At 52.2% G+C, this 24,457-nt stretch overlaps 2 protein-coding genes across 6 annotated transcripts in view; one reads left to right on the top strand and one right to left on the bottom strand.

Annotated features, from left to right (window-relative positions):
- Positions 1-14,758, top strand: part of GATAD2B (GATA zinc finger domain containing 2B) — a 50,413-nt gene extending 35,655 nt beyond the window's left edge. The window contains exons 1-11 of one of the 5 annotated variants that reach the window (XM_072114477.1): positions 4,862-5,001; positions 6,497-6,826; positions 7,239-7,368; positions 7,514-7,645; positions 7,737-7,868; positions 7,949-8,119; positions 8,219-8,534; positions 8,615-8,817; positions 12,076-12,177; positions 12,257-12,371; positions 12,453-14,756. In XM_072114477.1, the coding sequence (XP_071970578.1) occupies positions 4,976-5,001; positions 6,497-6,826; positions 7,239-7,368; positions 7,514-7,645; positions 7,737-7,868; positions 7,949-8,119; positions 8,219-8,534; positions 8,615-8,817; positions 12,076-12,177; positions 12,257-12,371; positions 12,453-12,586 (1,791 nt within the window). In that variant the 5' untranslated portion in view covers positions 4,862-4,975 and the 3' untranslated portion in view covers positions 12,587-14,756. Of the gene's footprint in view, positions 1-4,153; positions 4,435-4,486; positions 4,831-4,858; positions 5,002-6,496; positions 6,827-7,238; positions 7,369-7,513; positions 7,646-7,736; positions 7,869-7,948; positions 8,120-8,218; positions 8,535-8,614; positions 8,818-12,075; positions 12,178-12,256 lie in introns of those variants that run through there. The other 4 variants (XM_072114475.1, XM_072114476.1, XM_072114473.1 and 1 more) reach the window with 4 other exon arrangements.
- A 544-nt stretch (positions 14,759-15,302) lies between these two features.
- Positions 15,303-24,355, bottom strand: LOC140069113 (immunoglobulin superfamily DCC subclass member 3-like). Its single transcript, XM_072114470.1, has 14 exons — positions 24,066-24,355; positions 20,382-20,684; positions 20,015-20,159; positions 19,127-19,257; positions 18,789-18,920; positions 18,552-18,710; positions 18,259-18,424; positions 17,932-18,182; positions 17,630-17,794; positions 17,380-17,559; positions 17,182-17,286; positions 16,970-17,093; positions 16,759-16,891; positions 15,303-15,739 (listed from the first exon to the last, which is right to left on the bottom strand). Exons 1-14 carry the CDS (start codon positions 24,109-24,111, stop codon positions 15,644-15,646), a joined length of 2,136 nt encoding a protein of 711 aa, XP_071970571.1. The 5' UTR covers positions 24,112-24,355; the 3' UTR covers positions 15,303-15,643.
- Between the last annotated feature and the right edge of the window lie 102 nt (positions 24,356-24,457).

Raw genomic sequence — 24,457 nt, 5'->3', positions numbered from 1 at the left:
GTGCCATCACTGAGAATACAGCCTATCCATCACTAGAGAGCAGCGGTGTCATCACTGAGAATACAGTCTATCCATCACTAGAGAGCAGCAGCGCCATCACTGAGAATACAGCCTATCCATCACTAGAGAGCAGCGGCGCCATCACTGAGAATACAGCCTATCCATCACTAGAGAGCAGCGGAGCCATCACTGAGAATACAGCCTATCCATCACTAGAGAGCAGCGGTGCCATCACTGAGAATACAGCCTATCCATCACTAGAGAGCAGCGGTGCCATCACTGAGAATACAGCCTATCCATCACTAGAGAACAGCGGATACATCACTGAGAATACAGCCTATCCATCACTAGAGAGCAGCGGTGCCATCACTGAGAGTACAGCCTATCCATCACTAGAGAGCAGCAGTGCCATCACTGAGAATACAGCCTATCCATCACTGAGAATACAGCCTATCCATCACTAGAGAGCAGCGGTGCCATCACTGAGAATACAGCCTATCCATCACTAGAGAGCAGCGGCGCCATCCCTGAGAATACAGCCTATCCATCACTAGAGAGCAGCGGCGCCATCCCTGAGAATACAGCCTATCCATCACTAGAGAGCAGGGGTGCCATCACTGAGAATACAGCCTATCCATCACTAGAGAGCAGCGGTGCCATCACTGAGAATACAGCCTATCCATCACTAGAGAGCAGCGGTGTCATCACTGAGAATACAGCCTATCCATCACTAGAGAGCAGCGGTGTCATCACTGAGAATACAGCCTATCCATCACTAGAGAGCAGCGGTGCCATCACTGAGAATACAGCCTATCCATCACTAGAGAGCAGCAGCGCCATCACTGAGAATACAGCCTATCCATCACTAGAGAGCAGCGGCGCCATCACTGAGAATACAGCCTATCCATCACTAGAGAGCAGCGGCGCCATCACTGAGAATACAGCCTATCCATCACTAGAGAGCAGCGGTGCCATCACTGAGAATACAGCCTATCCATCACTAGAGAGCAGCGGTACCATCACTGAGAATACAGCCTATTTATCACTAGAGAGCAGGGGTGCCATCACTGAGAATACAGCCTATCCATCACTAGAGAGCAGCGGCGCCATCACTGAGAATACAGCCTATCCATCACTAGAGAGCAGCGGTGCCATCACTGGGAATACAGCCTATCCATCACTAGAGAGCAGCGGCTCCATCACTGAGAATACAGCCTATCCATCACTAGAGAGTAGCGGCTCCATCACTGAGAATACAGCCTATCCATCACTAGAGAACAGCGGTACATCACAGAGAATACAGCCTATCCATCACTAGAGAGCAGCGGTGCCATCACTGAGAATACATCCTATCCATCACTAGAGAGCAGCGGTGCCATCACTGAGAATACAGCCTATCCATCACTAGAGAGCAGTGGTGCCTTCACTGAGAATACAGCCTATCCATCACTAGAGAGCAGCGGTGTCATCACTGAGAATACAGCCTATCCATCACTAGAGAGCAGCGGTGCCATTACTGAGAATACAGCCTATCCATCACTAGAGAGCAGCGGTGATATCACTGAGAATACAGCCTATCCATCACTAGAGAGCAGTGGGGCCATCACTGAGAATACAGCCTATCCATCACTAGAGAGCAGCGGCTCCATCACTGAGAATACAGCCTATCACTAGAGAGCAGCGGCGTCATCACTGAGAATACAGCCTATCCATCACTAGAGAGCAGCGGTGCCATCACTGAGAATACAGCCTATCCATCACTAGAGAGCAGTGGTGCCATCACTGAGAATACAGCCTATCCATCACTAGAGACCAGCGGTACATCACTGAGAATACAGCCTATCCATCACTAGAGAGCAGCGGTGCCATCACTGAGAATACAGCCTATCCATCACTAGAGAGCAGTGGTGCCTTCACTGAGAATACAGCCTATCCATCACTAGAGAGCAGCGGTGTCATCACTGAGAATACAGCCTATCCATCACTAGAGAGCAGCGGTGTCATCACTGAGAATACAGCCTATCCATCACTAGAGAGCAGCAGTGCCAATACTGAGAATACAGCCTATCCATCACTAGAGAGCAGCGGTGATATCACTGAGAATACAGCCTATCCATCACTAGAGAGCAGCGGGGCCATCACTGAGAATACAGCCTATCCATCACTAGAGAGCAGCGGCTCCATCACTGAGAATACAGCCTATCCATCACTAGAGAGCAGCGATGCCATCACTGAGAATACAGCCTATCCATCACTAGAGAGCAGCGGTGTCATCACTGAGAATACAGCCTATCCATCACTAGAGAGCAGCGGCGCCATCACTGAGAATACAGCCTATCCATCACTAGAGAGCAGCGGTGCCATCACTGAGAATACAGCCTATCCATCACTAGAGAGCAGCAGCTCCATCACTGAGAGTACAGCCTATCCATCACTAGAGAGCAGCGGTGCCATCACTGAGAATACAGCCTATCCATCACTAGTGAGCAGCGGTGCCATCACTGAGAATACAGCCTATCCATCACTAGAGAGCAGCAGCTCCATCACTGAGAGTACAGCCTATCCATCACTAGAGAGCAGCGGTGCCATCACTGAGAATACAGCCTATCCATCACTAGAGAACAGCGGTACATCACAGAGAGTACAGCCTATCCATCACTAGAGAGCAGCAGCTCCATCACTGAGAATACAGCCTATCCATCACTAGAGAGCAGCGGCGCCATCACTGAGAATACAGCCTATCCATCACTAGAGAGCAGCAGCTCCATCACTGAGAGTACAGCCTATCCATCACTAGAGAGCAGCGGTGCCATCACTGAGAATACAGCCTATCCATCACTAGTGAGCAGCGGTGCCATCACTGAGAATACAGCCTATCCATCACTAGAGAGCAGCAGCTCCATCACTCAGAGTACAGCCTATCCATCACTAGAGAGCAGCGGTGCCATCACTGAGAATACAGCCTATCCATCACTAGAGAACAGCGGTACATCACAGAGAGTACAGCCTATCCATCACTAGAGAGCAGCAGCTCCATCACTAGAGAGCAGCGGCGCCATCACTGAGAATACAGCCTATCCATCACTAGAGAGCAGCGGTACATCACTGACAATACAGCCTATCCATCACTAGAGAACAGCGGTACATCACAGAGAGTACAGCCTATCCATCACTAGAGAGCAGCAGCTCCATCACTGAGAATACAGCCTATCCATCACTAGAGAGCAGCGGCGCCATCACTGAGAATACAGCCTATCCATCACTAGAGAGCAGCGGTGCCATCACTGAGAATACAGCCTATCCATCACTAGAGAGCAGCGGTGCCATCACTGAGAATACAGCCTATCCATCACTAGAGAGCAGCGGCGCCATCACTGAGAATACAGCCTATCCATCACTAGAGAGCAGCGGTGCCATCACTGAGAATACAGCCTATCCATCACTAGAGAGCAGCGGTGCCATCACTGAGAATACAGCCTATCCATCACTAGAGAGCAGCGGTACATCACTGAGAATACAGCCTATCCATCACTAGAGAGCAGCGGTGCCATCACTGAGAATACAGCCTATCCATCACTAGAGACCAGCGGTACATCACTGAGAATACAGCCTATCCATCACTAGAGAGCAGCGGTGCCATCACTGAGAATACAGCCTATCCATCACTAGAGAGTAGCGGTGCCATCACTGAGAATACAGCCTATCCATCACTAGAGAGCAGCGGTACATCACAGTGTAGCTGGGGGCGCCTTTGATTATGTGTTTTCTCTTGGTATCATTGTTGGGGTCCCCATTATTTTGTGGGTGTCCACGTCTTTGGGGTCCACCTGTTGTGACGCTGTCCCCCACTACCCTGACGTCTCTTGTAGTGAGTGTTTTTACATGTAGAGAGGTGTAGGTTTGGCGCTGGTCCAGGTCCTGCGGGGTGAGGTCCTATGATCGGAGGGGGGGGGCGGCGTTCCGAACCACAAATGACTTATACGAAAAATTAAGAGCTAATTCCATGTCCAGAGGTTTTAAACCAGCTGCAACTGGATTGTAATTCGCCACCCCCCCCCCCTCGCCCACGCTATGAATCATGGGTAAAAGTATGCATCTTCCCCCCCCCCCCCTTCCTTTCCTTCTTATTTTTTTCCTCTTTTGTTTAATGGCAGCGTGAGGTTATGATTGGCTGGATGGCAGATCAGTGCCCACACTCAGGGCAGGAATCCCGCAGGGCGCGGGGAGGGGGCGCGGGCTGGTGTCACGCTGCTGCCTGAGCCCACCCAACACAATCCTTACATCCCAGGGAAAAAAATCTCACCTCTCCCCCTCCCGCAGCCCCCCCTTCCTTCCCTCCTCCTCCGTCTGTCTCTCTCGTCTACCTTCTTCCTATGTAATAATATTTCCTGGAGCCCCCCTCCCCGCGTCCCCCCGGACAGCTGCCGGAGATCTGTGAGTATGCTGTGGAATGTGGGGTCTGCTTGGGGGTCCGCCGGCCGGGGCTCAGCCTCGTTTAGGGCTTATCGATTCTTTTGTTGGTTACGGTGTGCGGATGGGGGTCCGGAGGTGATTGTGCCCCCTCGTCACCCCCCCACCTCTCCGGCTCTGTGAATGAGGGTAGTCAGCTGACGGGCGGCTGGGGGTGGCGCGGTGCCAGGCTCCGGTGTGTGTGCGAGCGGCGAGGCCTGGAATATTGTGAATGTAAGCGGGGCCTGTGTCACTGAAGGCTCGAGGAAGAGGAGGAGGGGGGGAGGGGGACCTCCTCCATTTCTTCCTCCCCTCCTTATTGTGAGGGAAGAGGAGGGGGATCTGTCTGGCCCGTGGAATACGAGAGTCATGATATGCCAGGTAAATGCAGCAGATTCTTCAGCCCTGGGGTTGGTGTCGTCACTGGTGGGGGGATTGCATGGACCCCCGCTGTTACCCGGCTGTTGTGTGCAGGCCGGAGGTGCCGGCGCTGGGATCAGGAATCAGGGGCGCTCTCCGGTGATGGATGGGGAGCAGGGACGTGAACGCGGGGTAGGTGTATTGTGTGCCTGATGTACCTGAATTCACCCCCATGTGGTGCCCGGGCAGCGCTGCCCCTCTACCCTGCATGTCCTCTGCAGGCGTCACGGATCATGGAGGGGCTCTGCAGGACAGAGGGGGGGGCCGCCGTGTGATCGGCACGGCCGAGACATCTGGAGGGATGCATGAACACAGCCACCATTATGTAAAAAGATGTCGGGGCACGCACGCTCCCCTCCCCCGCCGCATGTGTCACCACCACAAGCAGGTGCACCGCACGCCAGGCGCCTCCATGTTTGCTGTGGGCACCCGGGATGCTCCGAGCTCAATCCTCAGTTAACTCTTTGCTGCTTTTGGGTTCATTGTTTGTGCTGTTATAACATAAGACATACTGCAGGCACACGTGTATATATATGTATAGTGCAGGGGCAGACTGTATACAATAACCTCCTAATATCCAGTCACTAGATCCCTGTACATTAGTATCAAACATGTCACCAGTTTTCTGAGTAAACCTCTTTGTAGCAGATCTGTCGACGTGAAAATCCCCACAGATGTCCATAAATGATGAGAAAGGAGAAGGTCGGAGAGTCGTGGCACAAGCTCAAATGTGTCAGTAATTAGAAAGCAATCCCGACTCCGATACATAATATCAGCTTCACCTTATCACCAGGGAGTCTCACGAGAGGCAACACCACCGACCTTTCTCAAGACCCTGACACCACGTGCTGATGGTTATCTACTGAAGGTTCCCGTCATCTCTGCTGAGTCCAGGATCCTCAAGTGGAAAGAAGATCATTTCACCATAAACCTTCCACCACCAAGTGTCCCCATAAGAAGTCACAGGGAAAAGAAGTATCAGAAGAGTTGTCCACCAGCCAAGGACCAGGAAGCACCAGAAAGACCTGGAATCACCACCCTCCATGGCCTGTAGGCACCATCACCTTGGGATAACATCATCTGTTTAGATACCACAAGGGAGTCTCTGGAGGCCATAATACACCATGTCTGGAGGCCACAGGAGGATTGGAGTGAGGCCTTCAGGAGATCTCTTCTATCTATGAGGAGGATGAGGTGGGACGTTTCGTCAGATCCATGATCCCAAACACAAGTAAAAGACGATAAATCTCCTGGAACTTCTAAGGAAGACACCGGAATTGAAACTATGGGGGGAACTAAACCTCAATGTCCATAGAAAGAACCTACAGAACCTCCAGGGTGTGGAGGACGGGTCAGAATCTCCCCTGAGCAATGCAGAACCTTAGTGTCTGCATACAGGCGCGTCATATACGCAGTATTACATACGTGTACGTAACGTGGCCCCTGCTCAGTAATGCACATCAGTGGTGGACCTCTCGGGTGGGATGTCTTCTCCAGTAGATTTACTCTGTGACTTATTTCAGCCGCTGTATAATAACCCCTGACTGATAATATCCAGGTGACATGTAGTAGATAGATCGCTTTATGTCGTACCTTATTTATAGTAATTCGGGTCTTTTCCCCGCAGGATGGACAGAGTGACAGAAGATGCCCTGCGCCTCAATCTGCTAAAGCGCGGCCTGGAGCAGTCTGATGACCGCGAAGATGTCCTGGCCAAACAGCTTAAGATGGAAGGACATGAGGCAATGGAGCGGCTGAAGATGTTGGCGTTGTTGAAGAGGAAAGACCTTCCCGGCCTGGAGCTGCCGCATGAGCACGCACCAAAACAGGACGGACTGAAACTGTATGAGGAGAAGATGAACGGCAACCTGAGGTCTCACATGGAAACCCGGCCAGCAGGGAGACACGGCAAGGAGAACATCAACGAGGAACCGGTGGACATGAGCTCCAGGCGGAGGTGAGTACCGTGTGTAGATGTATTCTGGAGTCCTTGGTGGTAGACCAGGGTGACCAGGAAGTCCTCCAGGAGGAGGTCTCCTTCTTCAGGCTCGTTGTCTGTGACCACCACATCCTGCTAAAAAAATGTTGTCAGTAGAGTTCTCAGGAGGTGTATGTGACCACCCTGTGATTACCCTATTATACATCACAATATCTCCATTACCCAGCATTCCCTGCTTTGGATTCTACCCATTGATATTGCTGAAGACCACTCACGGTGCTGTCGATTTGGACCATGATTGTGCTGGTGAGGCTCACATGCTCTCCAATACAGTCATGGAAGTTCAGAATAGTCACTGGTTCTCTTGCTGGACAATCTTCAGTAGGTGACCTCTTGATGCCCAGTGATCATCTTTTGTGTCTCCCATCAGTGACCAGGACCGGGCCGGATTGACTCCTTCTCCAGACATCATTGTACTGTCAGACAATGAAGCCTCCAGTCCTCGATCCACCTCCAGATTAGAAGACCGCATCAAGGGAGCAAATTTGGAGATGTTTAAGGTATCATCACTTTCAGTCAATGCCGTGTCCCTCAGATGGGTCCATCAGACCTGTTGGTGTGAGGACATTGCGGGAGGATGTCGCATGAGCTGCTCCAAGCATCTGAGCAGTATCATTCAGCATATGTGGTCTTCTCTCTCAACAGGGCAAGACCCTAGAGGAACGGCAGCAGCTCATCAAACAGCTAAAGGACGAGCTGCGACTGGAGGAGGCACGACTGGTCCTGCTGAAGAAGCTGCGGCAGAGTCAGCTCCAAAAGGAAAACGTCCTACAAAAGGTGCGATTGGCCGTGACACATGTCCTATTACTCGCCTAGCTGTCCTACATAGAAGTCCCCAATATTACATTCATTGTATGTTCTTTTGCAGACTCCTGTCGTTCAGAATGCAGCGACCATCGTCCAGCCGTCTCCGGCCCATGTGGGGCAGCCCAGCATCGCAAAAGTCCCATCACGGCCAGGGGTACCAGGACTGGAGGTGCAGAATCTGAGGAACGTCCAGGTGAGTGGAGTCCAGCTTCTGTTTTGTGACAAGTTGGTAGTGTGTGACCTCTTATGACCCTTGTCCTTGGTTCCCTTTAGACCCACAGCGTCATCAGATCCTCCTCAAATGCTCCTCTCCCCCATATGATGATGTCCCAGAGAGTCATCGCTCCAAACCCCACCCAGCTCCAGGGACAGTGTGTGCCACCGAAAGCAACTCTGATCCGCAACAGCACTCCGGGCATGACACAAGCCCTGAACTACCCACAGGTAATGGTGCCTAGCAGTTGGGGGTCATGGGTGGTATTTTTGGACCACTAATCTGAATATTTGATGACTTGGTAACGTTGTGTCACTCTGTTGCTCCAGACCAGCTCTTCAGTCCCCTGTCAGCGTAACTCGTCCACGTCGGCCATGTACATGAACTTGGGCTCTCACATGCAGGCGGGTCCTGTGAACCGAGTGTCTTCCCCGCTGCCCAGCCCCAGCGCCATGGCAGATCCTGTCAGCTCTCAGGCGGCTGCTAAACTGGCTCTACGGAAGCAGCTGGAGAAGACACTGTTGGAAATCCCCCCGCCCAAGCCCCCGGCACCGCTTCTACACTTCCTGCCCAGCGCTGCCAACAGTGAATTTATCTACATGGTGGGACTGGAAGAGGTGGTGCAGAGCGTCATAGATAGCCAAGGTACGTGCAGCACCCTGAGGATGCTGGGTGGGCTGGGGTCCATAACCAGGCCTTGTGTAATCTCTCCATTCACCCATAAGGAAAGGGCCACTCCTCGTTCCTGCACATGGACCCCTTCATGTGTGCTCAGTGTCGCACCGACTTCACTCCTCACTGGAAGCAGGAGAAGAGCGGGAAGATCCTGTGTGAGCAGTGCATGACATCCAACCAGAAGAAGGCTCTGAAAGCCGAGCACACAAACCGGCTAAAGAACGCCTTTGTGAAAGCCTTGCAGCAAGAGCAGGTAAGTGCACCCCCTGAGGAACCTACCCCCTGGTCCTCTCGTCTGCCTGACCCAACCCCCTGGTCCTCTCGTCTGCCTGACCCAACCCCCTGATCCTCTCGTCTGCCTGACCCACCCCCTGGTCCTCTCGTCTGCCTGACCCAACCCCCTGGTCCTCTCGTCTGCCTGACCCAACCCCCTGGTCCTCTCGTCTGCCTGACCCAACCCCCTGGTCCTCTCGTCTGCCTGACCCAACCCCCTGGTCCTCTCGTCTGCCTGACCCAACCCCCTGGTCCTCTCGTCTGCCTGACCCACCCCCTGGTCCTCTCGTCTGCCTGACCCACCCCCTGGTCCTCTCGTCTGCCTGACCCAACCCCCTGGTCCTCTCGTCTGCCTGACCCAACCCCCTGATCCTCTCGTCTGCCTGACCCAACCCCCTGATCCTCTCGTCTGCCTGACCCACCCCCTGGTCCTCTCGTCTGCCTGACCCAACCCCCTGGTCCTCTCGTCTGCCTGACCCACCCCCTGGTCCTCTCGTCTGCCTGACCCACCCCCTGGTCCTCTCGTCTGCCTGACCCAACCCCCTGGTCCTCTCGTCTGCCTGACCCACCCCCTGGTCCTCTCGTCTGCCTGACCCAACCCCCTGGTCCTCTCGTCTGCCTGACCCAACCCCCTGGTCCTCTCGTCTGCCTGACCCAACCCCCTGGTCCTCTCGTCTGCCTGACCCACCCCCTGGTCCTCTCGTCTGCCTGACCCACCCCCTGGTCCTCTCGTCTGCCTGACCCACCCCCTGGTCCTCTCGTCTGCCTGACCCAACCCCCTGGTCCTCTCGTCTGCCTGACCCAACCCCCTGGTCCTCTCGTCTGCCTGACCCAACCCCCTGGTCCTCTCGTCTGCCTGACCCAACCCCCTGGTCCTCTCGTCTGCCTGACCCAACCCCCTGGTCCTCTCGTCTGCCTGACCCAACCCCCTGGTCCTCTCGTCTGCCTGACCCAACCCCCTGGTCCTCTCGTCTGCCTGACCTAACCCCCTGGTCCTCTCGTCTGCCTGACCCAACCCCCTGGTCCTCTTGTCTGCCTGACCCAACCCCCTGGTCCTCTTGTCTGCCTGACCCAACCCCCTGGTCCTCTTGTCTCCTTTCCTTAGTCTGATCTGATCTACCTCTCCTTTCCTTGGTATGATCTTCTATGTCTCGCTCCTCTCCCTGGTCTGATCACTCCTCTCAGTTCCTTGGTCTCATGATTTACCTCTCCTCGATCTGATCTTCTACTTCTCGCTCCTCTGCCTCGTCTGATCTTCTAGTTTCACTCCTCTTCTCGTACATCTCCTCTCCTCAGTCTTATTCCTATCTCTCCTATGTATGATCTTCTGTCTTTCACTCCTCCTCTCATCTACCTCTCCTGGGTCTGATCTTCTAGTCACTCCTCTCCTCCGTCAGCTCTACCCCTCTCCTCGCACTGATCATCTTCCTCTCACTCCTCACCTTGTCTCATTTTCTATGTAACATTCCTCTCCCTGGTCTGATATTTTAGCTTTCACTCCTTTCTTCCTACATCTCCTCTCCTTGGTCTGATCCCTACCTCTCGCTTCTCTCCTTGGTCTGATCCCTACCTCTCGCTTCTCTCCTTGATCTGATCTTCTTCCTCTCACTCCTCACCTTGTCTCATTTTCTATGTAACATTCCTCTCCTTGGTCTGATCCCTACCTCTCGCTCCTCTCCTTGGTCTGATCCCTACCTCTCGCTTCTCTCCTCGATCTGATCTAACTCCTCTCCTTGATGTAATCTTCTGGCTTTCTCTCATGTCCCGATCAGATCTACTTCTTACTCCTATCCTTGGTCTAATCTTCTCCATCTGTCTCTTCTCCCTTGTCTGATCTTCTAGTCTCATTCCTTTTCATTTACATCTCCTCTCCTTGGTCTGCTCTCATCTCTCTCGCCTCGGTCTGATCTGATCTTCTACCTCTCACTCCTCGATTTGATCTTTTTCCTCTCGCTCCTCGCCTCGTCTCCTCTACGTCTTGCTCCTCTCCCTGATCTTATCTTCTGCCTTTCACTCCTCTTCTATTATCTCCTCTCCTTGGTCTTATCCCCAGCTTTCGCTACTCTCCTTGGCTTCTGCCTCTGTCTCCTCTCCTCCGTCTGATCTTCTAGTTTCCCTCCTCTCCGCAGTCTGATCTGATGTACCTCTCCTCCCTTGGTCTGATCTTCTATATCTCGCTCCTCTCTCTGATCTGATCTACTAGTTTCACTTCTAGTTTCACTTCTCTTCTCCTAAATTTCTTCTCCTCAATCCCATCAAATCTACCTCTCCTCTTTTTGTTCTGATCCCTACCTTCCGCTCCTCTCCTTGGTCTTATCTTATACCTCTGACGCATCCGTTTCCTCCAACATCTCGGTCTGATCTTCTGATCTACTTCTTACTCCTATCCTTGGTCTAATCTTCTGCATCTCACTCTTCTCTCTCTTCTAGTTTCATTCCTCTTTGCCTACATCTCCTCTCGGTCTGATTTCATCCTCCTTTCCTCTCCACAGTCTGGTCAGATCTACCTCTCCTCTTTTTGTTCTGATTCCTCCCTCTCGCTCCTCTCCTCAGTCTCATCTACTTTTATTCTATCCCAACCTGATATTTTCCCGCTCCCGCCTCTCCTCCGTCAGTTCAAGCTCTCTCCTGGATCTGATCTTTTACCTCGCGTTTTCACCCAGACTTTTCACTCCTCTCCTCTTTTTGTTCTGATCCCTACCTCTCGCTCGTCTCCTTTGTCTTATCTTATATCTCTAACACATCCTACATCTCCTCCAACATCTCCTCTCCTCGGTCTGATCTTCTCCTTGATTTGGTCTTCCAGACTTCTCGCTCCTCTCCTGTTTTCGCTCCTCTCCTCTTTTCGCTCCTCTCCTCTTTTCGCTCCTCTCCTCTTCTCGCTCCTCTCCTCTTCTCGCTCCTCTCCTCTTCTCGCTCCTCTCCTCTTCTCGCTCCTCTCCTCTTTTCGCTCCTCTCCTCTTCTCGCTCCTCTCCTCTCCTCTTCTCGCTCCTCTCCTCTTCTCGCTCCTCTCCTCTTCTCGCTCCTCTCCTCTTCTCGCTCCTCTCCTCTTCTCGCTCCTCTCCTCTTTTCGCTCCTCTCCTCTTTTCGCTCCTCTCCTCTTTTCGCTCCTCTCCTCTTTTCGCTCCTCTCCTCTTTTCGCTCCTCTCCTCTTTTCGCTCCTCTCCTCTTTTCGCTCTTCCTTCTGCATTGAGTCTTCCCAGAGTTGACGTCTTGTATACTTTGCCTGTTTTTCAGGAGATTGAGCAGAGGTTACAGCACCAGGTCTCGTTGTCCCCGGGCACTCCTCCGGCAGTCAGCAAACAGGAGAGCATTATCCGCCATCACTCCATGCGGCAGGTACGGCCCTGGGGTTTAGGCTCCTCCCTGCCTTCCCCAGAGATGACTCTTCTGAGCTCTTCTCTCCTTCCTCCTACAGGCTCCTCAGCCGCAGAACACACTCCAGCGAGGGATTCCCACCGCCCGCTCCATGTTGTCTAACTTTGCCCAGGCTCCCCAGTTGCCTGTAGCCGGCAGTTTGCTTGGCATGCCAGGTAAGTGTCTCTCGTCCTTTGCTTTCATCCTGGAGGATATTGCAGGAGACATTGGACTTACTCGCTCTTCTTCTTCTTCAGGTGTGAACATTGCCTACCTGAACGCGGGGATGGGTGGCCACAAAGCTGCAAGCCTGGCGGACCGGCAACGGGAATACCTCCTGGACATGATCCCCCCACGCTCCATATCCCAGTCCATCAGTGGGCAGAAATAACCCGTGGCCTCCCCCCCCCCCCGGCAGCTCATGTGCTGACGGACGTTACTGGCGCTGGGGCTCGGCATCCGCCTGCCCCTCCCCCACCCCAGAGCAGCTTATAAAGGTTCCGTGTTTGTGCTTTTTGCCCCTTTTTCTCAGACTGGCTTTGATTTTTATTATTATTATTTTTTATTTTAAACATTTTGTTTTCTGCTGGTGCCACATCCAAACATTTGATGGACTTCTGATGGATGAAACCTGCAGGACGTGCCCCCTCCCCCGCCAGCAGGTGGTAGTGACTTATGCGGGGGAGGAGGAATGACCCATTGTGACACGCTGTCACCACCTACCCGACGCTCTGCAGTGCAGAGTATTACTTTCCGTTAAACGGAAGAGAATTCTCCTCCATCATCCGGCTGCAATGGACGGGCCCCACCACCCCCCCGGCACGGACCCTCAGCCTCCGCCGCAAGCTGTATTTGCACTAATTGCTTTTTCCATAGCGCTGGAGTCTTGCTGACGTCATCAGGGTCCCGAGCGTTGGCGGCCATTGATGGGAGCGCCCCCCACTGGCAGAGGATTATGTGAACCACGACCCACAGAAGTGTTTATTAGAAGCAGTATTGCAGCTGTTGAAGCTGACCCCGAGGGGGGTGACGCCCCCTTGGTCACCACCAGAGTGCCACCCTCTCGCCCTAACTGTGCTAATGGGGACGCGCACAGTATAAATATGGCCCCAGTTGTATTACAAGGTGGACGGAAGTCGTCCAAAAGCACTTAACCCTTGGAAAACCCTTCACCGCTGGACGTTCTCTGCAAAAATATACAAAAACTTTGGCGCACTGAGGAATTGTCAGTGTTACGGGAACGTCCTGTAACTCCACTGCTGACGTCGGACCCCCGTGCAGGATACACACGTGATGTGTAGGTGGCCATGTCTGATTTGGGGGGTTTCCCGCTTGCTGTGTGATGGGAATGATCTGTTCTATAAGGAGGGGCTCTCGTCTGGAGCCCCCGACAGATGCGAAGCAACGGGAATCGAGTGCAGTGGCGTTTCCGTCCTCTCCCCGTTTACTTTCTCCAGGTCGTAGCTCCACGTCAGATGCTACGACCCCCATCATCCTGGGCAGCTAACTCCGGTGGGTGCTGTAGTTATATGCATATTACAGGCATTTGATGTTACTTTTCATTTTTTTTTCACTTTCACGTTGTAAGGTGCTGCAGAGGCGTCCGGCGATGACCCCTCCCCCTCTTCTATCACTTTTATGCAATGACGCCCCACCCCCCTCCCCTCCCCCCCACCAGTGACTTCGGAGTTTTGGTTCTTTATAAGAAAAACTATGAGACGTTGTTATAATTATTTTGCTTGGGGTTTGATGAAACTTTTCTGTTCTCAGTGTAAAAAAAAAAAATATATCTATAAAAAAAAACAGAAAAAAAAAAAAAGTTTCTCGACAAAATATAAAAGGAGAAGAAACGACCGAGAACTGTAAATTATGTACAAAAAATTGGTCAGAACACAAACCGGAGCTTCATCGTGTGCGTCACTGTGTATCGTAGTCTGTGTACCCGCGGCATTGTGCCATAGGCAGCGCCACCTGCCGGGTGCCCTGGAGGAGGGGCCTAGCAGGTCTCTGCCCGTTGCACAGTGTAACTAGCCCCTCCCTTTCTTTTGGGTTTCCACATTGTGTTTGGGGTTTTTTGGAGGCCGCCTGCCCCCCGGGTGACTCTCCTGTGCCCTGACAGTGACGACTTCTACAGATAAAACAAAATATACAAAAAAAAATGAAAAAAAAAAAAAAACTAACGCTCATTTTTGGAGAAAGGATTTAAAAAAAAAAAATCAAAAAAAAAAAAAACCTGAAAACCCTTTGTAATATTTATCACTTGCTAGCTTCGTTTAATAAAGAAAGGAACAGTTTATAACTTCCGACGCGGCTCTGGCTTATTTCAGGGGCTCTGCAGGGGTGTGGAGTATAAGCCCCTCCTACTGTACAAGCCACTCCCCTGCGCAGTGAGATTTTGTCAGTCCTTGCTCCCGGCTCGTCATTTGACCACCAGTAGATGGCGCCACTGGGATTATGGGGGAGAGGAATGAGGTAACAACGGGTTGTGGTCTAAGAGGCCGAGCTCCTGGGTCATCTAGTACTTGTAGTAAGGATCTCTGCTTGCTGTCAGTAAATGTTATTTTCATTCATCAGCCTATAGCTGCCAGCAAGCAGAGATCTTACAAGGTTATTATGCTCATAATAAATTTGTTTGCATTCTCATTTTTTCTTGTGTATAAATGAACACGTTTACAAGATGTGTTAATAAGGTTGTGTACACAGCCTCTCCGCAGCACTATGTGTCTCCATGGTAACAGACAGCACAGGAAATATGAGGCCCCAGCATCAGAGTATACTGCTTCTCTGTAGTCTGTTACCATGGAGACGCATTGTCTGCAGAGGAGTTTTTATGGTCACAGCATTGTGTGTAGGGCAGAATGGCCTAACTATTGCCCTCTAATGGTTGGGTGAGGGTAGGCACAATCATGCACCCTTATTTTGTAATGATTTAAACCTTACTGTATTGTTAGCAGAGCAGAAGGTTTGTTACAATGGATCCATCCAATAGAAAACGTATGGAAGTCCAGACTGATAGATGTTAGATATCGTAGTGATGCGTTACACTGGATACAACTGTAACAAACCCTCAGCGAGGAGAAGTACAGGAGGTTGTTGGGTTAGTAGATGGCTCGTATATACAGCTGGACTCAGGGTGTGGGCTGTAACAGTGATTTATTACAGTTCTGGTGTATTGTAACTGAGGTCCCACGTTGGATCGGCGCCCGTACCCGGCCGATGCAACGTCCAGTCCTGTGAATAGCGTGGATGTGCTGCCCCCTTGTGGCTGGTCGGGAGTACAGCGCTTTATTTTTAGTGTCTGTTCACACATTCTGAAGTCATTTCTGGCTGCGGTGCCGGTGGTGACGCCCGGTAATCACCGCCAGATCCGGCCTGGACGTAATATGACGACATAAAATTCCTCCTGGTTCATTTCTTGAAGGTGGCGGTCACCCCTGGTGGTAGAAGTTCAGGGCGAGTCTAGGTCCCCTCCTGGTGCCGGCTCGTCACCTTGTGGGCCGCTCTCAGCGATGACTTCTAAGTGGACCGGTGCCGCTGGTGGATTCTGCAGGGGAGAGGAACAAGAAATGAAGGGCATGATGGGTGTTCTGATCCTGAGCCTTCAGTCATGGTTAAGGTCATATAAGGCAGCAGTCAGTTATTGTTGGTGTCAGAGTAAGGAGCAGTCAGTCATAGGGTAGGTCTGAGCAGGCAGCAGTCAGTCATAGGGTAGGTCAGCAGGCAGCAGTCAGTCATAGGGTAGGTCTGAGCAGGCAGCAGTCAGTCATAGCGTAGGTCTGAGCAGGCAGCAGTCATTCATGACGTAGGTCTGAGCAGGTAGCAGTCAGTCATAGCGTAGGTCTGAGCAGGCAGCAGTCAGTCATGGCGTAGGGCGGTACAGGCAGCAATCGGTCATGGCGTAGGTCTGAGCAGGCAGCAGTCAGTCATGGCGTAGGTCTGAGCAGGCAGCAGTCAGTCATGGCGTAGGTCTGAGCAGGCAGCAGTTGGTCAAGGCGTAGGTCTGAGCAGGCAGCAGTTGGTCAAGGCGTAGGTCTGAGCAGGCAGCAGTCAGTCATGGCGTAGGTCTGAGCAGGTAGCAGTTGGTAGAGGCCTGGTTTGGAGCCAACGTTTGGTCAGTCATTGTTATCGGAGTAAACATCAGTTGGTTATGGCGAGGGTTGGAGCAGGCGTCAGCCAGTTATGACGAGGGTTGGAGCAGGCGTCAGCCAGTTATGGCGAGGGTTGGAGCAGGCAGCAGTTGGTCATGGTGTAGGTCTGAGCATAGCGGTTAGTCGAGGCCTGGGGTGGAGCAGGCAGTGGTCAGTTTTGGCATAGGTCATGGCTGGTTGTTCATGACGTGTGTCGGAGCAGGTGTCGGTTGGTCGTGGCGTGTGTCATTCTACAGCAGTCAGTCATGGCAGGAGTTGAAGCAGGTGGCAGTCAGTCATGGAGTTGGTCGGAGTAGGCAGTGGTCTGATATTGGCGTTGGACATAGCAGGCAGCGATCAGTCGAGGCATGGGCCAGAGCGGGCAGGCGAGATGGTCGGAGCAGCTGTCTCTTACATGCTGCATGTTTGCCCTCACCTGGGTCATCAGCTCCTCCTTCTCGGCTGCACTGCCCTTCTCTTCATCCTGTGTCTTCCCCTGATTCTGTGTATTCTCCAGGACATGGCTGTCCACCACTTGTTCACCTTCTTCCCTCGTCTTGCACCGGATTCTGTTGGGAGAGAGCAGATGCTGTAAACTCGCTCCAGACATGGAAGGAAGACGTCTCCAGACATCGCTGGGCTCTTACCTCTTCCGGTAGAATAGCAGCAGGAGGCCAAGGACAAGAACAACCACACCAAGATGGATTCCCAATGCAATTCCGAGCACGGACTTCTCCCCCTCCTCACACTGACAGGCGGAGAGCACAGGTTCTGTTAACACAAGACAAATCACAGCGGCTGCAGAATCTCTTTAAAAGGGAAGAGTGTTGGTGTTGGGCATGGAGGAGCACAATCCTACCGTGTATGGTGGTGGCGCTCTTCAGGGACACGTAGCCGCGGCTGCTGTTTCCTTCTCCGCTGGCGCTGAAAGCCACCAGTTTCATCTCGTACAGTGAAGATGGTTCTGTCGGTAAAACACAAGGTTTACCTCTATCTTGGGAGGTTAGAACAGCTCAGACGAACCCTGCAGATGTTGGCTGCAGTGATGTCTTCTTACCCAGGTCGCGGTAAATGAAGGACGAGCTGTTCCCAGGCAGAACCTGTGTTCCCTGGAATGTTCCAGATGGGATCTTGCGATATTCCAGCCTGTAACCCTGAACTGCTGGACTAGCCTCCCACTCCACCTGCACCACGGACTCATTAACCACCGTGACCGAGATGTCGGGGGTCCTGGGAACTGGAGAAGATGAGGGGCAATAAAAATATGACCATAGTATGAGCCCCACATACTGTTCCCCCTCACATACCGGTCCCTGGTGTAGTGACAGTGATGACCTGGGAGTCGTTGCTCGCCCCCAGAGGGGAGTACGTCCGCAGGAACACCACATATTTGGTGCCGGCCTCCAGGCTGTTCACAATGTGCTTGAAGGTGATTTTACTCAGCGCTTCTTGTGTTTCGCTGGTGGAAGGATCTAGAACCCAACCATAGTATAACGGATGAAATATGCAGCATTGGGGCCCTCTCCCCCATACCCCCAGCATAGCGGTGTCATGGCAGTCAGCACACTTGGTTGCAGCTTCTAGATCAACACTTCTTGGCAACACTCACCTCCAGCTTTTCGGATGTGGAGGACATATCCAATGATCCCGTCTGTGACCTCAGGTGGGGGAATCTTCCATGTGACCAGGATTGAGGTGGAGGAGATGGGCAGCACTTCTACTCCTTCTGGGGGCTTCGGGGGTTCGTTTGGCACAGTCACCACAAGACGGGCGCTGGCTTGGATGGTGCCGGCACTGTTCTCAGCAATGCACTGATATAAAGCCTCATCGATGGAGGTCACCCGGAAGATGGTTAAAGTCCTAGAAACCATAAAAGTAATGACATCCCTGAAAACCTTCCCCCCACCACATAGTGTCATCTGGGAACGCTTCTTACTGGTTGTCGTCACTCAGCCAGACGTTGTCACCAGGGTTCAGATATTTGCCATTCTTCAACCACACAAGGGTAGGTATGGGGACTCCTTGTGCCACACAGGAGAAGCTCACATTGTCCCCAGGGGCATAACTCACAGACTGTGGCCACTTGACAAACTCTGGTGGGGCTGCAAACCAAAAACAAATTGTGTGGGTTAGTGCTCATTTACTTAGGTCTTCAATAACATCTGAGCCCCTTCATAAATGACCATAAGACAACATCTTGTTTCCAGTACCCCATGACTTGAGCCTCACCTTGGACCTGTAGCGTTCCCTGGGCAGTTCGGCGGACTCTTGATCCTGGTCTGTTGGCGGCACAGACATAGACCCCTGAGTGCTTCACAGAGACGTCAGATATCATGAGGTTCCCACTACCCAAGACCTGGACCCCCTCAACTCCTATAGATGTTCCATCTAGGAAGAAGAATAAAGTCAGACATTGAAGTAATAAGGTACTCCAGGGGTAATAGGTGGATCACACCCATGTCTCACCCAAACGGCTCCAAGACACAATCGGAGGTGGACTTCCACTTGCAATGCATTCCAAGATGGCTGTCTGGTGGATTGTAAGGGTTTGATTCTGTGGCCCCGATAATATAACAGGTTCCAGGTGATTGATGGACCCTGGAGAAAGGAAGTGTTTCCATTAAAACACACAGAAAGAACAGAGAACCCCCACATCATGGGCTGCATATAATCCACCGGTCACCAGTTACATATCTGAGGGCATTAATAATCTGCACCAAAAGGCTCCATCTGCTGAGAAGCAGCAACTCCTGGATCACACAAGATCATGAATCTACCTCTCTGTCCAGGATCTGCCCTCATACCTGTTAGGGTCAGTGTGGCCTCCTCGCTGTGCCGCCTATGCGCAGGGTTGATGGCCACACATCTGTATGCACCAGCGTCTTCATGTGTGACCCCAGAGATTTGCAGGACGCCATTGGGGAGAAGCGTGAACCTGGAAAGTAAGAGGGTTGCCCACGTTACTGACCAGAATCTTATGATAAAGGCATTTCCCTTCCAACCGTCCTGGATTCAGCGGGACAGTCCTGGATTTTGGTCTCTCCTCCAGTCGCCGATAGAGTTAGATACATTTCTATGGTGATGCAATCAGCTCTCTGTATCACCTCCGGGTCTGTACACAGCAGCCTGTGAGATCTTCTATAGTACAGACCTGGTAGAGGAAGAAGAGGCAGGACGGCAGCGGGGAACGAGGACAGGGGAGTACAGATTATTTATTTTTATGCAACAAAATAGAGAGAGGCACAATTAGAGGGGGAGCAGAGAGAGGAGGCACAATTAGAGGGGAGCAGAGGTGGGGGAGAGCAATAAGAGGAGCAGAGAGGGTCACAATAAGAGGGAGAGTACAATAAGAGAAGGGGTCATAATAAGAGGGGTAGCAGATAGGGGGCACATTAAGAGGGGGAGCATAGGGCAGGGCACAATAAGATGGGGAGCAGCTAAGGAGCATAATAAGGAAAGCGAGCAGAGAAATGGGGACCAATGAAAAGGGGAGGGTGAGCAGAGAAAGGGACCACAATAAGAGGGAAGGGGGGAATGGAGCATTGTACAGGGTGAGAATATATGGTGCTAGAGCCCTTATTCTAGGTATTATACTTTGTGGGAATACTAGGGGTTGGGGCACGGTTGTGGTTTATTATGCAAAAATAAAAAAAGGTCAGTAGTAGTAATGGATTTGGTGGTGTTGGTCTTACCTGGGGTCAGAGGTCAGCAATGCTGTGCGGTTTCTTTCCCACGTGATACTGGCCCCGGGAATGGCTGTGGCCCAGCACTGAAATCTTGCCACTCCACCCTCGGCCACCGACAATGGCTGTGGATTGACCTGGAATCGTGATAGGACTGAGGAGAAATTACATCATCAGATGTTGGAAACTTGGAGGAGACAATATCACAGGATGAGGTGAAGAAGATGTCAGATGGTAAAGACAACACAGAGGAGACAGTAAGACATCAGAGGGAGAAAGCAACATGGACGAGACATTGGGCCTCCTTCAGATAGATTAGGTGTCATCAGAGCAGAGAACGTGGATGAGAAATGATGACGTGGGGTGTAGACCTTACAGGCGAGCTGGACCTTGGCCTTGCGGCTCACGAGTCGGCCATGTGGGTTTTGCGCGGCACAGCTGTACTCCCCGGTGTCAGACACACTTCCATGCTTCTTCTGGAAGCTGTGAATCCAGAGGGAACCATTGTCTAGCAGCTCTCTGTGACGGGAGGTGTAGAGGGGAGCCCCATCCTTGTACCACGTGATGTTGATAGGTGGGTCACCCTCGGCCTGGCAGTCCAGCAGTAGAGCTTGGTGGCGTATGGCGATGGCGTCTGCTGGCTCCTTTAGCAGCGACAGATCCCCACAAACCACTGGACCTGTGCATGGGAGGAGAGTGAGACCCCCAAATCCATCCACCAGAGGCACAGATCTACATTATCATCTCCGAGATCCTCCACAAAGCTGCTCATGGGGTGGGAATCATCTTGGGGCCAACAGGAAGCCACAGATTACTCCCGTAATGGTACCCAACTGATGGCATGTAATCTGAACCTAAACCATCCACCACACGGAAAGGTCATCATAGGTGCACCAGGTCAGGTATATGGTCTGGGGTCCAAATTAGCTTAAGGGTCCAAAAGAGTTCAGGGTTCCAGTCCAGGTTTCCAATGAGCTGCGGTGTGGATGTATATCAAAGACTAAATGAATGTAATAATACAGGGTATGGGCCAAAAGTGTCTGGGCTGGGGTCTGTGGGTCCTGTCAGGGGTCTAAGAGTTTAGGGACCTTATCTGGGGTGTTGGATTTGTTTAGGGGTCTGGTGTGGGGTATTGGATGAATTTAAGAATTCAATCTGCAGTCCAAAATAATTAAGGGATCTGGGCTAGGGTATAAATGATTTTAGGGGCTCAATCTGTTGTTTGGATGAGACTAGGGGTCCAGTCTTGGCTCTACATGAGTTAAGGGGTCTGATCTAGGGTATCAGATAAGTTTATGGGTCTGGTCTGGAGGAGTTTCGAGGCGAAATTAATTTAGGAGTCCAGTTTGGGGTTTAAAAGAGTTTGAAGAACTGGACAGGGAGTAAGGGGGCCCAGTCTGGTGTCTGGATGGGACTAGGGGTCCAGTCTGGCGTCTTAATGAGTAAGGCGGCCCAGTCTGGTGTCTGGATGAGACAAGGGGTCCAGTCTGGGGTCTAAATGAGTAAGGGGGCCCAGACTGGTGTCTGTGTGAGACTAGGGGTCCAGTCTGGGGTCTTAATGAGTAAGGGGGCCCAGTCTGGTGTCTGGATGAGACTAAGGGTCCAGACTGGGGTCTAAATTAGTAGGGGGTCCCAGTCTGGTGTCTGGATGAGACTAGGGGTCCAGTCTGGGGTCTTAATGAGTAAGGGGGCCCAGTCTGGTGTCTGGATGAGACTAGGGGTGCAGTCTGGGGTCTAAATGAGCAAGGGGGCCCAATCTGGTGCCTGTATGAGACTAGGGGTCCAGTCTGGGGTCTAAATGAGAAATGGGGCCCAGTCTGGTGTGTGGGTGAGAATAGGTGTCCAGTCTGGGGTCTAAATGAGTAAGGGGGTCCAGTCTGGTGTCTGGATGAGACTAGGGGTCCAGTCTGGGGTCTAAATGAGTAAGGGGGTCCAATCTGGTGTGTGGATGAGACTAGGGGTCCAGTCTGGGGTCTAAATGAGTAAAAGGGTCCAGTCTGGGGTCTAAATGAGTAAGGGGGCCAAATCTGGTGTCTGGATGAGACTAGGGGTCCAGTCTGGGGTCTAAATGAGTAAGGGGGTCCAATCTGGTGTGTGGGTGAGACTAGGTGTCCAGTCTGGGGTCTAAATGAGTAAAAGGGTCCAGTCTGGGGTCTAAATGAGTAAGGGGGCCAAATCTGGTGTCTGGATGAGACTAGGGGTCCAGTCTGGGGTCTTAATGAGTAAGGGGGCCCAGTCTGGTGTCTGGATGAGACCAGGGGTCCAGTCTGGGGTCTAAATTAGTAAGATGGCTTAGTCTGGTGTCTGGATGAGACTAGGGGTCCAGTCTGGGGTCTAAATGAGTAAGGGGGCCCAGTCTGGTGTGTGGGTGAGACCAGGTGTCCAGTCTGGGGTCTAAATGAGTAAGGGGGTCCAGTCTGGGGTCTAAATGAGTAAGCGGGCCCAGTCTGGGTCTGGATGAGACTAGGGGTCCAGTCTGGGGTCTAAATTAGTAAGGGGGCCCAGTCTGGTGTCTGGATGAGACCAGGGGTCCAGTCTGGGGTCTAAATTAGTAAGATGGCTTAGTCTGGTGTCTGGATGAGACTAGGGGTCCAGTCTGGGGTCTAAATGAGTAAGGGGGCCCAGTCTGGTGTGTGGGTGAGACCAGGTGTCCAGTCTGGGGTCTAAATGAGTAAAGGGGTCCAGTCTGGGGTCTAAATGAGTAAGCGGGCCCAGTCTGGGTCTGGATGAGACTAGGGGTCCAGTCTGGGGTCTAAATTAGTAAGGGGGCCCAGTCTGGTGTCTGGATGAGACTAGGGGTCCAGTCTGGGGTCTTAATGAGTAAGGGGGCCCAGTCTGGTGTCTGGATGAGACTAGGGGTCCAGTCTGGGGTCTAAATGAGTAAGTGGGCCCAGTCTGGGGTCTAAATTAGTAAGATGGCTTAGTCTGGTGTCTGGATGAGACTAGGGGTCCAGTCTGGGGTCTAAATGAGTAAGGGGGCCCAATCTGGTGTGTGGGTGAGACCAGGTGTCCAGTCTGGGGTCTAAATGAGTAAGGGGGTCCAGTCTGGGGTCTAAATGAGTAAGCGGGCCCAGTCTGGGTCTGGATGAGACTAGGGGTCCAGTCTGTGGTCTAAATTAGTAAGGGGGCACAGTCTGGTGTCTGGATGAGTCTAGGGGTCCAGTCTGGGGTCTTAATGAATAAGGGGGCCCAGTCTGGTGTCTGGATGAGACTAGGGGTCCAGTCGGGGGTCTAAATGAGTAAGGGGGCCCAGTCTGGTGCCTGGATGAGTTTAGGGGTCTTTTATGGGGTGGTGGAGTTGAGTAGGTTCATATTTGGATCAGACTGGAGTGTTGGATGAGTTTAGCCGTCGGTTCTGGGTTACTGGATTACTTTGGAGGTCTGGATGACTTGCTGGATATATTTTCGGGTCTGGATAGGGGGGGTATTGATATGAGTTAAGGGGTCTTGTCTCTGGTGTCATGTTGAGTTTTGAGGACGTAATGAATTTGAATCCAGTCTTGGTCCACATGAGTTTAGGTCTGTCCTGGGTGGTTATGTTTAGGGGTCTGGTTTGTGGATGAGGGAATTGGTCTGGATGATTTTTGAGGTCCATATGTGTATAATCCAGAATAGGCTGTGGTGTAATTAGACGGGTCCATTCTGGGGTCTGGATGAATTTAAGGGTCTGTGCGAGAGACTTAAGGGATCTGGGCTGTTGGATGAGTCTGGTCCATGTTGTTGGAAATGTTCCGGGATCTGATCTGGATATACACAGCCACCTGCACAGATCCATTGAAAGGGAACGTTTGTGTCCATACATCTCGTATCAGTTCATTAAAGGGGCGGTCACCTTAAAGTCGGCAGCTTATCTCAGTGCAGGAGCATAAGAGCGGCAGATGATATCTGTCCCATGTACAACACAGAGCAATAGCTTGTGTCCCCCTAGCCCCCAGTGTAATAGCTTGTGTCCCCCCTAGCCCCCATGTAATAGCTTGTGTCCCCTTAGCCCCCAGTGTATTAGCATGTGTCCCACCTGTCTTTCCTCCCGGACCCCCCCCTCCCCTGTCTCATCACATACCTGTTTGGAGGATCCAGAGGAGCCCAATCATCCAGATCATGGTCATCGGGGACCACTGGGGCTCTTAACCCAAATATCAGCTCCGGAAAGTGAGTCCCTGTGTGCTGGTCTCAGGGTCTCCCCATCACATGTACATAGGGGGTGGGGGCAGAACAGATTGGGATGAGGATAGGCCCCCCTATTGTATTCAGGACCATGGACAAAGGGAAGAGATGAGGGGGGTGAGGGGCACAGCCGGGGGGCACGGGGACAATTGGGAGAGAGATGCACACCCCTTTACTACACTGGCAGGGGAAGGGTTACACCAGGGAGGGGGCCGCCATTCATCTCCTGGACACAAAAGACAAGAGAAAGGGATGGGGGGTGTGAATGGCCCCCATTACCCAGAATTC

This window comes from Engystomops pustulosus, chromosome 7 (assembly GCF_040894005.1).
Source record: "Engystomops pustulosus chromosome 7, aEngPut4.maternal, whole genome shotgun sequence".
Lineage (NCBI taxonomy): Eukaryota > Metazoa > Chordata > Amphibia > Anura > Leptodactylidae > Engystomops > Engystomops pustulosus.
This window is presented reverse-complemented; position numbering and strand designations above follow the sequence as displayed.

Bases quoted from the DNA above. Each gene is read 5' to 3' on its own strand.
- LOC140069113 (XM_072114470.1), bottom strand. From the start codon at position 24,111: ATGACCATGATCTGGATGATTGGGCTCCTCTGGATCCTCCAAACAG. The intron at 18,425-18,551 runs GTGAGGCTCAAG...TTTGGTTTGCAG, and splicing joins GGGAACGCTACAGGTCCAAG to CCCCACCAGAGTTTGTCAAG. The intron at 17,795-17,931 runs GTGAGTGTTGCC...GTTGGGTTCTAG, and splicing joins CCACATCCGAAAAGCTGGAG to ATCCTTCCACCAGCGAAACA.